Here is a 17490-nt window from a genome sequence, read left to right on the forward strand (position 1 = left end):
TATATCATATATATATATATATATATAACAGTACTGTGCAAAAGTTTTAGGCAGGTGTAAAGGTGAATATTTTCAGAAATAAAAGTGTTCATAGTTCATTTTTTATCAATGACCAAAATGGAAAGTAAATGAACAGAAGAGAAATCTAAATCAAATCAATATTTGGTGTGACCGCCCTTTGCCTACAAAACAGCATCAGTTCTTCTAGGTACACCTGCACATAGTTTTTGAAGGAACTCGGCAGGAAGGTTGTTCCAAACATCTTGGAGAACTAACCCCAGATCTTCTGTGGATGTCGGCTGTCTCAAATCCTTCTGTCTCTTCCTGTGATCCCAGACAGACTCAATGATGTTGAGATCAGGGCTCTGTGGGGGCCAAACCATCACTTTCAGCACTCCTTGTTCTTCTTTATGCTGGAGATAGTTCTTAATAACATTGGCTGTATGTTTGGGGTCGTTGTCCTGCTGCAGAATACATTTGTGGCCAATCAGACCCCTTCCTGATAGTATGGCATGATGGATAAATATCTGCTTGTATTTCTCAGCATTGAGGACACCATTGATCCTGACCAATCTCCGACTCCATTGGCAGAATTGCAGCCCCAGACTTACAGGGAACCTCCACCATGCTTCACGGTTGCCTGCAGACACTCATTACTGTACCGCTCTCCAGCCCTTTGGCCAACAAACTGCCTCCTGCTACAGACAAATATTTCAAATTTTGACTCCTCAGTCCAGAGCACCTGCTGCCATTTTTCTGCACCCCAGTTCCTATGTAACCTTGTTTCCATGTCGGAGGTTTGGCTTCTTGATCTCAATTCTTCCATGAAGACCACTTCTGGCCAGACTTCTCTGGACAGTAGATGGGTTTACCTGGGTCCCACTGGTTTCTGCCAGTTCAGTGCTGATGGAACTGCTGGACATCTTCCCATGTTGTCAAAGGGAAGTAAACATGATGTGTCTTTCATCTGCTGCATTACGTTTCCTTGGCCGACCACTGTGTCTACGGTCCTCAACGTTGCCTGTTTCTTTGTGCTTCAAAAAAGCTTGAACAGCACATCTTGAAACCCCAGTCTGCTTTGAAATCCTTTCCTGGGAGAGACCTTGCTGATGCAGTATAACTACCTTGTGTCTTTTTGTTGTGTTCAGTCTTGTCATGGTGTATGACCTGTGACATGAAACTGTCTTCCACAACCTCACCTTAGTAGCAGAGTTTTTTGCTTTTCCTCACCCAGTTTTAAGCCTCCTACAGAGCTGTTTCTGTTTCAGTCAATGACTGTGTTTTAAAACCTACATATGAAATTTGTGATCATTAGCGCCTGCTCTGTATAATTGGTAATCATACACCTGACTCTAATCCTACAAAACCCCTGACTTTGCACGTGTAAAGGTGCCCATACACCTTACAACCATTGCACGACTTGAGTAGTGCAATGGTTGTGAAGTAATTAAAAGCTCGTACGATCTGCCCATCTTGGACAGGCAGATCCTACTTGTGATCATCGAAAGCCCGCCCCACTGAGGGGCGGGTTTCCGATTTCTCCAATGCCGCACGGGCAGTGTGCGCTTGTGCACACCGGCCCGTGCGGCATTTGTCTCCCGAGAATGTCACTAACCCGCCGACAATCGTACGATTCTCGGCGGATTTTCGAGCCTGCTCGGGAGACAAAAGACGTGCGACCATACAGTAGAAACGGTCGCACGCCTTCCATACACCTGCCGATTATCGTACGATCACGGGATTTTCTCGCGATTATCGGCAGGTGTATGGGCACCTTTTAGAATTGGTGCTGGTTTGAATCCAAAGGGTAGTCTCCAAATATTGATTTGATTTTAGATTTTCCTTCTGTTCACTCACTTTGCATTTTGTAGATGCTTTTGGTGGTGGACATAGGTCAGCACCCTGACTGGTCTGGAGCCCTGGTCTGGTCACAGCCCATGCACAGCAAACTGCAATGTACTGTGTGTTCAGATATCTTTCTATCAGAACCAGCATTAACTTTTTCAGCAATCTGAACTACAGTAGCTCTTCTATTGGATCTGACTACACGAGTCAGCCTTCGCTCCCCGCGTACATCAGGGAGCCTTGGCCACCCATGACCCTGTCTCTGGTTCACCGGTTTTCCTTTCTTGGACCACTTTTGGTAAATCCTGACCACTGCAGACCTGGAACATCTCACAAAAGCTGAAGTTTTGAAGTTGCTTTGACCCAGTCGTCAAGACATCACAATTTGGCCCTTGTCACAGTCACTCTAAACCTTACACATGCCCATTTTTTCTGCTTCCAACATATCAACTTCAGGGAAAAAATGTTCACTTGCTGCCTAATATATCCCATCCTCTTCCAGGTGCCGTTGTAATGAGATAATCAATGTTATTCACTTCACCTCTCAGTGGTCATAAATATGTTATGGCTGATCAGTGCAAGGTAAAATTGTCATTTAAATATTGGACCTGGCCCAAAACTGGCCGTGTACAGCTTGCTTCAGTGCTGTGATGTTTAAGCTGTACTGGCAGCATTTTATGTAATAGCAGTAATTGTATACAGGCTACTGTAGCTCAATTACACGTAGCAACAGTAATTTAGAAGGAACTTGTGGGTTTAATCAGTCGTCACCCGCACTTCTCAAAAAGATTGTAAATGCTTCCAACAGCCTTAAAGAACAAGGCCACCTAGAGCTGATTTACTTGTTGGTGATTGCCAATAGGTGTAATCGGCAAACAGTTTACTCTGCCTCTTAAAGGAGAAGTGCAGGGAGAGTTAAAACATACTCTCCCTGCCGCTTACAGCCAGTATGGGACACAGCAGCTGTCGCACAATCTATACCAAGAGCTGATTGTTAACCGTTACATGCTCGCTCAGCTTGTGTTCTCTTCTTCCTGCAGTGAGTGGTGACTCAGTCACTAATCCCCCCCAAGGGATGCCCCCCTTCCTTCAGTGCTCGTTGTAGGGACAGACAGGTGAGGGGGCGGCACAGCTGACTCTAGAGAGGCAAAGTCAGCTGTTAGGCACCAGGGTGGATCCCCACTATATTGTAGGGATCCTTCCCAGCTTCGGCGTGGCTCTGCGTTGTTAGCAGATATCGGGCATTAGCCCGCTCTCGGCTGAATTGGGTGACAAGAGTACACTTTATGGAAAGTAAAAGCGATGTAAATCTCTGAGTTCTGTCTCCACCTCTTCAGATTTTATCTAGTGCATTACTTGTTGGTGAAATAAGTTGGTGCAGGTTTGTGATCATGGTAGTAACTGAATGATTGAACAATTTGTCAAATACTTTAAAAAGCAGCGGGACAAGGGACACACTGAAGCTTACGCAGGACTAGGGGAAGGGCCCCTCCATTGTCCAGCAAGCAGACACAAGGAGGAGATTAGGAATGACCACGCAGTTCAAAAATGCTAACCATGTACTTCTGATTTTCAGCATTTTCCATTTTCTCTAAACTTCGCGAGGAGGATGAAGACCTTTCCGAGCCAGAACAAGAGATAGTTTACCTGTTAAAGAAGGCCAAGGTGAGATAGAATTTAAGTGTGGCAAACCTTTTATTTATTTTGAATCCAATTTTGTGATGTATGTTTAGTTAGCTTTTGCGTGTGTGTGTGTGTGTGTGTGTGTGTGTGTGTGTGTGTGTGTGCGCGTGTACATTTTCCAAGGTTTTGTCAGCCAGTCTGTTGGCGTCCTTAGTCCTGCACTGAACCATGCTCAGATAATGATGTGTGAATGCTGTTCAGTGCAGTAGTATTCTGAGTCTAGGGCCAGCGAGATGACAGCTGGGCTAGGTTATGCAATGCTTGTCATACAGCCTGGCAGACCAGGGGTGTGGAAATTTTTGAAAAAACTACTTGTCCAAGGGCTAAAGCGGGGGCCAAATCTACTTGTCCTTCATGGCAATCTACTTGTCCCAATACAAAAAAAAATAGTTTGAATTAAAACTAGGGATGCACCAATACCGGTTTTTGGGTATAGAGTACCGATAGTTTGCTTTCGGTACTCACCGAGTATCGGTGCTTCCTTTTGCATGGAGCAGGCTTCCGGGCAATCAGGAAGCCGGGCAGCGGGTAATGAGATGCTACCCAGCTTCCTGACTGCCAGGGAAGCCGACTCCATGTTGTTTGGCTGGCTTGGTTGTGAATGGCTGGGAAGCTGGTTTCCCGGCCAATCAGCATCGAGCCAGCTTCCTGCCCAATCAAAAAACCGGGCGGCGAGTAATGACCTGATTGGCCAGGAAGCCGGCTCGATGCTGATTGGCTGGGATAGGAATTCCACACCCTTGCAGACTGACAGACTAGTATCATTGCTGAGGACCTCTCCAGCTGGCAGCTGAGCAGATGGAGTTCTACTTTAAAGTGAACGTTTTGCTTTGTATGGGCAAATGACATGATCACTTTAGATATTTCATGTGCAACATAACCAGATATTATAACTATTAATATTATTAGTATATCATTTTACTTTTGCTGTGTTTTGATTTAGCTCAGCATTATGAAAGACGAGATGGATGAAGCAGAAGAACTTTTACACAAGACTCTTCATCTGGCTCAAGAATGCAAAAGCAAACGTGCCATTCTTTACACATATGATCTGGTACACCGCTGTTTTCTTTACACAGCTTGAAAAAAGCAAAGTGTTCTATGCATCAAGTGCTAGGAGGTGTCATTGTGTGAAAATAGACTAATGCAGGTCATGAAGTTCACTTTTATGCAGTGTCTGCTGAATGCTAAGCACTCTCCAACTCGGTGCTTAAAGGAGAATTATGGAGAGAGTGAAAGACACTGATCCCCATAATTCGAGCCGACCTCTGGCACTGAAGCTGTCACAGGTCGGCTCTATTGATCACATACACATACCGCCAATCACTGACTTGCCTATGGGCAAAAAAGGTTTTCCCATAGTCCTCCTTTAAATCAGATTCCAGAGGACCTCTAGCTGTTTTAGACAAAAACAAACAATTTCCTCTTAGGTCGGTCCGCCTTTATTATAATTACCTGAAGCAGACAAAGGTTTATACTGATTTATAGGTCAGAGGCATAGAACATTTCTGTGCTCCTTGGCTCCATCTAGTGGCTGTAAAGCGCTGAGAATCCCGTTCACACGGAGAGGAGCTGTATGAACCACTGCAAAATGAGCTTCTTAGTGTTGTAATTAGAAAGGCTGCAGTGTCTGTGTCTCGTTATGTGAGGATGTGCCTTAGGCTGCTATGGCAGGGGATGCTTGAAAATTAAATGGTAACTCCTAGATTGAAATTTCCAAATGGCATTTCACAGAGTGCCTCTAGGTTGCTACATTACAAGGAAACAACAGTGGGGGGAATTTTAGCACCAGTGGAGCAGACAAAACGTGGAGCAGATTTGCACTGCAGCCAATCAGCTTCTCTGTCGAATTTTCAAATCTTACCTGAGGAAACTAAAGGGAGATGCTGATTGGTTGCCATGGGCAACTGCTCCAGATTCTTTTTGTTCCAGTTTTTATACAATTAGCCCAGTGGTTTACCAGGGTCCTTTCTATTAAGGAGATGGCAAGCCTCAGTGCTGCTTTTAAAGACAAAATGGAGGAACATATCCTGACCTGGTTTTATTGGGTTCAACTACAATAATTCCTGGAATACCTGAGTGATATATAATGCTTATGAGGGCACCACATAATAACCAAAGTGTCCCTGCTGCCCCTTCCCTTCTCAGTGGCTTTGATTTTCAAAATGGTAAATGTGACATGATTTGTATAGCAAAAGTTAGATGGTGGAGCTTTACCCCCCTTTCACTAAAAATCACATTAGTGTGCAGCTCTATATGCTGATATGAAATCATCTTACATGCATTAGCTAAATAAACATGTTTTATTTTACTCGTGATGTAGCCCATGCCTAAGAGATGCATCCTGGGAAGGTTACATCAGCGGAGCATTGCTGGGAGATCTCATGTGCGGACTGCAAAATGTCCAGAGATCTCAGGGAAAGGCACTTTTTTCCCCCCTGAGACGATGTGTATGGTCACATGTCCTAGTCACATGTACCAGGAAGTAAAGGGAGATTGATTAATCTCGCCCTAATGAAATGGCCACTGTTAGAAGACTGGGGATGAAAAGAGAAATGAGGTATGCAAAGAATACAAAGCCGGCAATTATCTAAAGTACATGTTTTGCAGATTGTCATGTGTGTACTACACATTTCTAAGGCCTCATTCACACTGGAATCGGCCCGCACATACAGCTGTCGTATCGGGCAGCTCCCTGGAAGGACAGGTGCTGCGTGTGATTAGTACGCAGCCCCTGTCCTTCTCTATGGGACTACGCGGCCGTACGCCACCCTACGCTCATCTCAAGTGCAGGTCCGTAGGGGTGCGGGTTTCCTGGCTCGGACGCAGACAGGATCCATCATGTCAGTGTACGAGTACGCTCACCCACACGGACGTGCAGGGCGGGTGAGCGTAGGGGGGTGTACAGCCGCGTAGTCCCATAGAGAAGGACAGGGGCTGCTCGATACAGCCCTGCACGCAGCTGTAGGTGCCGGCCGTTTCCAGTGTGAATGAGGCCTAAAGGTGACCGTGTTATTATTTTATAGATCTGGGTGAAGTTCCTCTTTAAAGCCTAGCGATGTCTTTATTTTAGCACCTAGACACAAACGAGCACTTAACCCTTGCAGTGCCGGGGGAGCCCCACTACAAGGGTTCATAATACAAATTCCTGGAGTTCTTCTTTCATTTTAGTTTGAGGCTCCAGGCTGCTATGATCAGAAAGCCGTCCTTACTTTGTAAAGCTGTCCCCTTGTCTTGAAGCTTGGAATCCAACTAACCTATTTAAAGCTGAACTCCAGTCAGATCTAAAGGACACAGAGTAAAAACGCAGCTCTGAATTCATAAAATATATCATTAAATGTATTTCTGAAAATGCAAGCAATGTAAGTACATGAGTGTGACCTGACATCAGCCCCGTGCAATTCCCTGCAAGACAGAATAGAGACTGGGAAAGGGAGAAGCAGCCCAAGAACCAGTCAGCTGCATTTCAGTACTCATTTTGCTAACATGGGACATGCTGTTGGGAGGAGAGAGCAGAGCTAATCATTCTGCTGCTTCTCCTTTCCCGGTACAATAACAGGCTCGGGGAAAAGAAAGAAAAATCAGGTCTTCTACCTTCTTCCTGGATGAACAGGAATATAAATCTTCTGGCAGGTTAATCGGCTCCCTTACATATCTTGTATCTGTGTATTTAGCTGTTGGCCCGGATTTATTGTGGTGTATTGTTCTCTTCTCTTCAGATGGCAAATTTGGCGTTACTAAGGGGCCGGTATGACACTGTGAGTATACAGACAGCTTGTTTGTCCTTTTTATACAAACTCCCCTTCATACGCTTTCTGGTGTTGGGTTGTTGTCGTCATTCACACATCATACTTCAAAATCATTTTCTAAAATATTTCTTACCTTTTGGGATGTTTCTTTGGAGCAGGTTTGCACATAGGACTCTATAGGAAGCTTCCATTGTGCTTTAGAAAACCAAATGTGCAATTAGGGGACAGACTGATGGACAGTTTCTTTTATTGAGTGCATTAGCATACAATGCAGCACCCAAAGCCTTGAGATCTTTAACCCTTTGTTAGGACAGACGGGGATATTTATGGGGAAAGCTAGGTAGGATTTCTAAGTAAGTGGCACCTTATAAATATATTTATAAGTAGGGATGTACAGATACTAGTATTGGTGCCGATACCGAGTATTTGAGTATCTGGAACTTACGATCAGGGTGAGATTTGTTCTGACCCGCAGTGCCGCGAGAGAACATGGAGCCGGGACGCTGGCTTGATGCTGTTTAGCTTCCCGGCCAATCATCATCGAGCCGGCCAAACAGAATGGAGTCGGCTTCCCAGGCAATCAAGAAGCCGGGCGGTGGGTAATATCATGATTGCCCGGGAAGCTGGCTCTATGCTACCGGAAGTACTGGTATTGATATTCGGTATTGGCGAGTAACTAAATATAAATATCGGTACTCGTAGTCGATACCGAAGAACCGGTATCGGTGCATCTCCATTTATAAGTGATGTGAATGGGAACATGTAACAAATGTAAGTAGAAATACACTTGTGAATCTTGCTTGCCAAATGTGTGATGCCAGGCTTTTACAAATGCCATTTTGCACATGACTGCTCGGCTTATTAAATGGGAAATAATTGGACATCAAAATGTGCAACAAAATCTTACTCTCATACTCTGCCATTTGGCTCGAGTACAGGGGGGTCCTCGGTAGTGGTATACGTTAAGTTATAAAGTCCAGCAATCATCTTGAGGGGAATTCATAAAAACTGGAGCAGTTGCCCATGGCAACCAATCAGCTTCTCTTTTTTTATTTTTAAAGCTTAACTGGACAAACTGAAAAGATAAGCTGATGATTGGTTGCCATAAGCAACTGCTCCAAAATCTGTCTGCTCCAGTTTTCATGAATTCCCCCCGTTATGTTTTACTTACCATCACACCTACCAATGAACACCCACTCGTATCTGGTGGTTAACTGAATGATTTAATGATAGTTTTTTTTTTTTTTTCCAGGCAGAAAAGTTATTTAAGACCACCATGGTGTACATGCTTGATAGTGGAATCAAACAGGTAAAGTTTGTTTCTTTCGCTAAATCTCTTCTCATGCTGGTTATGTGATTTTATTACTGGTACAATTTCTCATGTTTGCCAGGATGACAATTCATTTCTCGAGATCTCACTGAAGCTCGCCAGTATCTTCGCTGCTCAAAACCAGTAGGTAACTCCCAATGTGCAAAGTCACGTTCCACCACAGGGGGGCAGTGTCTGTTCTTTGGTGTGGCTGATGTAGCATGTTCTCATTCATTGCCTGGCAGTAACACCACATAGAGGCAGCTTTACAACATGTATGTTAAAGTGACACTGAACTTAGGAGTTGTATCTTAAAAATACATTCAGGTACCTTAACTATTAACAAAAATTTATCTTATTTGTGTATCATTCGGCTGTAGATCTTCAAACCATCTCTGAATTGGTGCTGACACTGTCCGTCCTTCTGGAGGGGGGCTACTTTTGTTCCCTATGGTCCTTGTGTGTGTTGTAAAGTAGCTCTAAGCTCACTCCTGTGACTACAATCTCATGTTTAGTTTTAGAGATTGTAGTCCATCACAGGCGTGAGCTTGGAGCGGTGGCTTGTTTTTTACAGACTCTTCCTACTTAACCCCTAACAGTAGTGTTAGCCCTAATTCATTCCAACTCCCTTGTCTCCAAACCTGGTTGTTTCAGCCGTTATTGTATGTGCATCGCTGTTCATATTATAAACTTTCTTTATGTTTTACATTAAAAAAAAGTTTTAATTAGTCAATAACTTTACAATGCAGCACAAAGTTAGTATAATCAGAAATGGGGCTGATCGTAGAATCCTTCCTCATCCTTATTCTGACTTTTCCTATTTCATCCACCACAGGAAGGACTTGGCGGTGGCAGGATACCAGTTCTGTATCCTGAGTTTGGATACAAGGACTAAGCAGGAACGAGATCTGCCAGAGGAAGTAATGGCAGGTAAAGTGACTTTGTTATACAAGAGCAAGACTGCGTTGTATCATTTAGCATATGCGTTTAGGTTGTGTAGGGGTAAGGAGGTGTTTGCTTATAAATAAGCTAAGATGACAGCAATGTACCAAGTTGGCCTTAAAGGAGAACTATGGGGTTAGGGCTTTTCCCCATAGTTCTCCTAAGGGTAACGGGAGGACACCAACTAGAGTCCTCTTGTCATCCTACGCTCAGTATACCGCGAGCTGTACTGAGACGCCGTAGCTGGAACGGATCCCGACAATTATGCCGGGATCCGCCCAGCTGCGTGAGTGAAAGCTGGCTCTGCCTATCTAGAGGCAGAGCCAGCTGTACCCTCCCCCGTCCGTTCCGCCAGTCAGCGCTGGAGGATCGGGGGGGGGGATCCCATCCGTCCCCTGTCATGGCTCTCTGCCGGCACAGGATCAAGAAAGTGAGCGAGCACCGGTATGTGTTCGCTCACTTCCCGATCTACTGAGCCGACCTGTGACAGTCTCCATGAAAAGCACTCACCTCATAGTTCTCCTTTTAAAGTCTATTTCCATGTTTGCAGTGAAATTTGAGAAAACCCCTCTATATGTGTGTTATGTGTTCCCATTCACACAGCGTATCTAAAATTATACAGTGGTACCTCGGTTCACGAACTCTTCTGTTTGCAAACAGGACGTTCGGCAAAATGTTGCTTCCGTTTGCGAACTCCACATTGGGTAATGAACACAACTGCAGCCATCTTCCCCGCTCTGACACATGGTCATGGCTTCTTATAGCCGAGATCGCGGTCTGATCACAGTTTGATTCATTCCGCGACCAGAATCGTGGAACAAATTAAGTTCGTGAAGCGAGGTACCACTGTATTCCTTACCTTTTTAGATGTTTTGTGTATAGAAACCCTCGCAGTCCCTCCTTACATTACACAGAAGGACATTTTAGCATAAACTGCAAGAAGCATTTTTTTTTTCTTCTAAGTGTATACGATGTGAATGGGAAGATGTAACAAATATAAAATAAGCGTTATCCCAATTTGGCTGTAGAAGTAGAAATACATTTGAAGCTGACCATACACGGCTCATGTTTCACCTGATTTAGCAGGCCCTGCAAATGGGAGCCATGCCTGTGGTTGTCAATGGGAGTGGGAGTATTGCAATGCGTAATGGGATTTGTTTCCTCACAGCTGGAGGGCCGGAGTTTGCCTGCCCCTGCTCTATACCGAGATAAGCTTTATGAATGTTGGAATGTTGACTATTGGTTTAAGTTACAGATAAGAAAACAGGATTGTTGCGCTCTAATTTTGTACCCCCCTGCTTAGGACTTGGGTAGCCCGTGTACATCCCAATTATCACAAAAAATTTACCTTGTAGTACTTTGTTCTACTGCTAGCTGTCCACTGAAGGCCAACCTCTATCAACCCACTTTCTCTGAGCCCAGGTCATCCTGGACCTGCTCCAGCTTGTGTGATGAGCTCATTTCTCTGTGTCTGCTCTCCCCTCTATCAGCATGTTTCTGCTTCTAACTCTCATACTGCGGTCCTGCTGTACAGGAACTGCAGGAGGCCGATACCAGGTCATATCTAGGTACTTACACCGCTTACTGGTAGAAAATACATTTATTGATGTGTTAAAAAACACAGAGCTGTATCCAATTGTGTATTTTATATCTGCGTAGAATCCAGCTGTAAAATCTGCCTCTGACCCCAAGAATGTTGGCTGCATGATAAACTATGTGCACTTCATGAGTACAAGAAACAATAAGATTCAACACAACAAACACTTTCATGTTTTGCTCCATTTTTCCTGATTCCTTTCTATGGAACATATCATTTGTTGCTGAGAAATGTTATCGCGTTACAATGCATTTCACATTGCATATCAGTGTGCACCATGGCGCTTGTTGACGTGTCCAAATGCACATTACAGTGTGCGTGTGTGTACGCGTGTGTGTGTGTGTACGCGTGTGTGTGTGCGCGCTCTCTACATTACTTATCAGTGTGCACCATGGCGCTTGTTGACGTGTGTGAATGCTGATTACAGGGTGCGTGTCCCCGTGCATTTTGATGCTTTTTTTTTTTGTTTATTGATTTCTAAAATAGAAAGTTGTGTTTCCAGCCTAACTGGCTGATTTAAAATGCTAAGACTTGGGGGCCAGTAAACAAGAACAGCGGAAGGTTTGCGGTTTTTAGGTTTCCTCTTTTGTTCTCTGGAACGATTAAACAAGGAATCTGATTGGTCGGTGTTGGCAGCAATTCCAGTCTTGTTACGGTTTCCTTTTCCTCATTTTATGATAAATATCTCCCGGCATTTGTGAGCTCATTTATTTATTTAAATACTTATTTTGTGCTTGCAGCAGAGGAAAAGACAAACACGCGGCTTCTCCTAGGTCTGTGTTTGGATTCGTATGCACGTTACCTGGTGAGCGAATCCCAGCTGTTACATGCACAGGTCATGTATGAGAAAGCACTAAAGATCTGTAAGGAGGAGCAAGGAGATCTTCACCCACAGGTCAGTAGGAGACCAGACGTAGCTGGTTCAACAATTACTGGACACATGTGACTGTAACATAGAATATACACAGCATATATCTGAAAGACCCCCAACACCCCCTAGGTACATCGCTAAAGAATTCCTCCATTGGGAAACTTCTTCCATCGATCTTCACTGACATGCATGTAAAAGTTCCTAATATAACGTTGACTTTTGCTGTTAGTAAACTGTTTCAAATTTGGTGGGGCGTATTGGTGGTTTTCCTGACCCTTTAAAAAAAAAAAACAAGTCTGAGGGGAATTTATTAAAACTGGAGCAGGCAGAATCTGGAGCAGCTGTGTATAGTAACCAATCAGCTTCTCTCTTCAGTTTGTTCAGTTAAGTTTTGAAAATGAAAGAGAGAAGCTGATTGGTTACCATACACGGCTGCACCAGACTCTGATCTGCTCCAGTTTTAATAAATTCCACCCTTTCAATTTAAAACCTTGTAAATTGTCTTTTTCACTTGCAACATGATTTATTTTTACCATTCAGTTATCCTGACAACGGCTCCTTGCTGATAACATAAGAATAGGGACTTTCTTGACGCGGTTTCTTTTATTTTTTTTCTAGTGGCTGCACATAAAGTAGATGTGAGCGGATGAGAAGACATAACTAGGCTTTCTTGGCTACAATTCTCAGCTTTGATTAGTAACTGTCCAATAAGACAATAATAATAATTGTATAAGAAGTTTTCACTAGTTGTGTCCTTTCTGTGTTATGTCATGCAGACCATCACACTGCTCAATGACCTGGCCACAGTGATGGAGGCACAGGGCCGCTATGATGAAGCTTACACCTTTGCCAGCCAAGCACTTCATCTAGCTGAAAAGGCAGACCATCCAGATCACCATATCATGCTCAGCAACATGGCGGCAATTCTGATGCATCAAGGTAAACAGGAGAACGAGGAGTGTGCCATATAGGAGCAGAATGCACATTTGTGGTCTGTCGTTCTCCAGTGCCTGCGAGTTTCTTTCTTTTCAATGTTAATAGACCGGCTCTCCAACTTAATGAATTAGGAAGGTGAAAGCACAGGAAAATCAACAACTCGAAATGCTTACTTGCAATGTTTTTCCTTTCCATTTAGTTCTCTATTTCATTTTCTATTCACTTGCAATGCGCCTATGAATGCGCTAGAAAGTTTGACTATGTCAAGAACAGTATTTTCCCTAGCACAGATTGGGTACAAATTGAGCATACATATACAGTATAACTATGCTCCTCCCTTCAAGAGATCAAAGTATTCAGTTTTGACCCAATGTTTTATACTCGGGTTACAATAACTGGAGTTACACCCCCATTCCACGTTGTTTCTGTGGATGTGGTGAAGAAGCAAATTTGTTTCATTCCTTCTCTGTGGTCTCATCAATTCGGGAGAGAGGTTCATTCCTTGTATAGACCTTCCATTAGGACTTCACAATGTATACAACCCCAAAACTTGTCTTCGGTGTAACTCCCTAAATATACTAAATTGGTTTTGCCGATCTTATACTTTTATACCTAAAAGGCTATTATTCTAACATAGAAAGAGAAACCCGTCCGAAGTGGTAAAGGCTGATAAATGCTCATCTCCCTTTCTATAAAGTGAGGGACAAAACATGGGGCCTTTGGACTGGATCTTCCACTGCGTTTCCCTCCTGGAACCCTGATGGGCCCCAATTGTGATTTAGTATCTGAGTTAACTGTATGCATTGATACTGTGTTGTACTATCATGGCACCACACTGTTACATGTTCTAACAAACACAAATGACAATGTATGGAAAGTTTGTTGTAATTGGATAAACGTTTTTTGTTCCTTGTTTTGTAATAGCAATATATACGAATTAAAAATAGTGAGATCAGGATGACAGCCCCAGAACCTGCATTTTTTAAAAACAAGTCTGCAGTGGCACAAGTCATAGTTCCAGCATAACAGGTTCACTTTCTGTCAGTAAGCACTTGACAGTCACTGAAGTGGTGCATTGTGGAAGTTGATGTGATCATTTACTGACCTTAAGACGTGAGGTAGCGGTGACAGACATGATGTCTGACTGATGTCAGCACAGATCTTACAGGGTGATAGGCATGCACAGTATGAACAAAAGGAAATAACTAGGGATGTCCTGATACTAGTATCGGTATTGGGGCCGATGCAGGGCATTTTCAGGAGTACTTGTACCGATGCATAGAGCCAATACCGGCCCTTTAAATTTTTTTCAATTAGCTTCGGCCATTGACCCCCATAGCCCCTCCCCTGGAATACCTCTCCACCAAACGCAGGCTCCCTCTCCTCTCTTCTCCCTGCTGGTGCTGGCTGCAGAGCTCTGTGTCCCTTTCACACAGACTGCTGTGGGAAGAAGAGACTATGGCTGGGGCTGAATTCCCCCTGCAGCTGCTCCTCCGTCCTCCTGTGTACCCTCCTTTTCAACGTGATGAAACTGTTTCCTTTTGGTGATCTATCACAATGTGTGAGATGTCCGTGCTCCTTAATTGTTTTATTAATGCTCTCACCCGACGTACACAGAGATTTTCACTCTCAATGAAAGAAGAGAATGTCTGTTCAGTGTGCTCACGGGGAGGAGAGAAGCTGTAAATCTTGCCTTCACACAGAATGGACATTCTCTTCTTTCATTGAGAGGGAAAACTTCTGTGTGGGTCTGGGGAGGACATTATTATACACATAAGAAGCACAGACAGCTGGCACTGAGATATATCACCAAAAGGAAACCGTTTAATCATGTGGAAAAGGAATGGACACTTGTAACAATAGCCAGCCTGCTATTGGATATTTTAAATGGCAATAGCAGGCTGGATGTTGTACCTGCCCATTGCCTGCTGTCAATCAGCAGAGAGGACCTGATGGAGAACTTTGTCTTCAGTTCCCTACTTTGCTGATTGACAGCAGGCGGGTACAATAGCCACAGAAAAAAAACATATAAACAGCGCTCTCGGATGGGCAAAGAGTTAGCTTGGAGGCGTGTATGCAGCCCTGGGAAACAGGAGGAGAACCTGTGAATGCAAATGATCAAGAAACCAAGAAAGGGCGCAGAGAACACTGGCTAGCTAACGAAATTATAATGAAGACTAAAGGTGGTGGCACTTACGCGTGATTGCCAGGATCTGGAGATGGACGGCCGGTATGGAGGATCGGGGCACTCGTGGTGTGGTTCCGACTGTAGTCGATGTGCTGATCCAAGAGGTACATCCACAGGAGAGTGTAGACAAGAAGAGGGGACTTTGTCCGGAGTGCCGTAGGGGGTCTGTGCGGTGTGGAGAGGCAGGGAGATCGCTGTGGTGTCGGCAATGGACAGCGGGCAATGGACAGGGCTGTGGCAGCCGCAGCTGTGTGTGTCAGCGGGCGGTAACTGTCAGGTCTGCTGGGGACAGTGTACGGAAGCAGCTGTCAGATGCCGAAGATCGAGTTAATGGTGAGATGGAGGGGGATCAAAGCGGACAAGAGCGACGCGTTTCGAGGTATTACCTCTTTTTCAAGCTCGGGTAAAACAGTGAGATGATGGCGGGAATACGCCGGGTTTAAAAAGCGACAGATGGGCGGAGCTAGTGGTAGTAAGCGGCAATCCCGCGGTTTGAAATTGAGAACGGGGTGGTTGGAACCGGGCATATATTTAATAGCTTTATGTGCTACATCAAGCTATTAAATATATGCCCGGTGTGCTACATCAAGCTATACATCGACTACAGTCGGAACCACACCACGAGTGCCCCGATCCTCCATACCGGCCGTCCATCTCCAGATCCTGGCAATCACGCGTAAGTGCCACCACCTTTAGTCTTCATTATAATTTCGTTAGCTAGCCAGTGTTCTCTGCGCCCTTTCTTGGTCGGGTACAATAGCCAGCCTGCTATTGCAATTTAAAATATCCATTAGCAGGCTGGCTATTGCTCCCAGCCACTGCCTGCTGTATTTACATTCAGTGAAGTTAAAAGGTGACACTAGAGGTCTAAAAGACCCCTAATGTCACCTTAAAGAGAACCTGTCACCTCCAATGCACGCAGCCCTGGTGAGAAACTGCCCTAAAATCATTAGTCTGTATTGTTTTAGAAAAAAATATCACATGTCCCTTTAAGAAAAGGTATCGGCAAGTACATTTGGGACAGTACTTGGTCTTGAAAAAGTGGTATTGGGACAACCGTTGAAATAACCATGTCGAACATGATGTACTACTGGCCGGACCTGCCCCCTGGCTCTGACCATACTCTGTTCATCTGTAAGTAATGAACAGCAGGGCATGCAGAGACAATTATGTCACAGTAGCTGGATCCTACTCCAGCTCATCTCCGGACAGATACTTCACAATGGCTTTGGTCACGTGACTGCTCTGCATTAATCTCATAGAAGGGTTTTTGCAGGCTTCCAAATGAAACAAAACAGTCTTCTGCTAATTCCTAGGATTGCTGTATAAACGGCCCAGCTAATTGTCTTCACATACACTCTAAGGTAAATGGGAGTAGAAGTGGACTTTTCCTCTGTGTGATCTTTGTACTATGCTTTATAAAGGAAAGATGGAAAACTTGGTGGACGCTGAGCGGATCTTCAGGAAGGCGCTGATGAAGGCAGAGGAGAAGAAGGATGCCAAGTCTGTTCAGTTTATCCAGGAAGGACTTTCTAAACTGGCCAGGCAGAAGAAGGAAAAAGGCCAAAATATCTAAAAGTGTCCGCTTCATTACCAGTACATACGGATCTCTATACCACCTTGTGCCAGTATGCTGGATGTTTTGCTAATTATTGTAAAGAATACGGATTGGCTGTATATAGACTTTTTTTCTTATTGCCATCGTTTGTGATAAATACTAAATTGTAGAACACATGTTTAAATGTGAAACTGATAATAAAATATTTTACATGTTACACTCCAGCTTCAAATATTTCATTAATATTGAATTTCCTTCATTGGTAATGTCAGTTTTGTATCTTTGACGCAATCCCTTGGCGTTTCTATAAGGCACAAGTGCCTGAATATATTTTCAGTTGATTGGTGGAGCGCAGTGGGAGCCCCCAACCCCGGGGAGTTCTTGCTTTGCAATCTTTGACATGCATGGCTGCTCTCTGGCCCATCGCCTGCATCTTTCGACCAGTTAGGCTGCCTGTCACACATAGTAAGTAGCTGATTGAGAAGTATAGGACATGGACCAGAGCTGTTTGCCACTTCATTAAACATTGCATAGTGCAATTTTCAAACCTTCCACCTCGATATAAACTAATGGAGACCAGAGCCTTTAAAAATGATGAGTCTGAAAAACTCTTCTGCTTTGGCCTGTTACATTTGGTTTCGATCAGAGCATATTGCACGTCAACAGCATTGCAGAAGAGCAGGGAACCAAAATCAAAAGTGCGTGTGTGTCCCACTACACAGCATGGCATTGTCCATCATAATGCTGCCATTCATAACAGCCAACATCACCTTACTTACTCTTTTTGGGAAAAAAAGCTCTCTTTCATTGCC

The 17490-nt window shown here is 44.2% G+C and overlaps 1 protein-coding gene across 1 annotated transcript in view; it reads left to right on the plus strand.

Moving 5' to 3' along the window:
• Positions 1–16696, plus strand: part of TTC19 (tetratricopeptide repeat domain 19) — an 18931-nt gene extending 2235 nt beyond the window's left edge. The window contains exons 2-10 of the mRNA XM_018561024.1: positions 3422–3510; positions 4472–4582; positions 7248–7286; positions 8530–8586; positions 8669–8730; positions 9422–9516; positions 11866–12020; positions 12773–12935; positions 16545–16696. Coding sequence (XP_018416526.1) covers positions 3422–3510; positions 4472–4582; positions 7248–7286; positions 8530–8586; positions 8669–8730; positions 9422–9516; positions 11866–12020; positions 12773–12935; positions 16545–16696 — 923 coding nt within the window. The remainder of the gene's footprint in view (positions 1–3421; positions 3511–4471; positions 4583–7247; positions 7287–8529; positions 8587–8668; positions 8731–9421; positions 9517–11865; positions 12021–12772; positions 12936–16544) is intronic.
• The last annotated feature ends 794 nt before the right edge of the window (positions 16697–17490 follow it).

The sequence above is a fragment of the Nanorana parkeri genome, unplaced genomic scaffold (genome assembly GCF_000935625.1).
Source record: "Nanorana parkeri isolate BGI_ZX_2015 unplaced genomic scaffold, ASM93562v1 scaffold494, whole genome shotgun sequence".
In the NCBI taxonomy this organism is placed as follows: Eukaryota; Metazoa; Chordata; class Amphibia; order Anura; family Dicroglossidae; genus Nanorana; species Nanorana parkeri.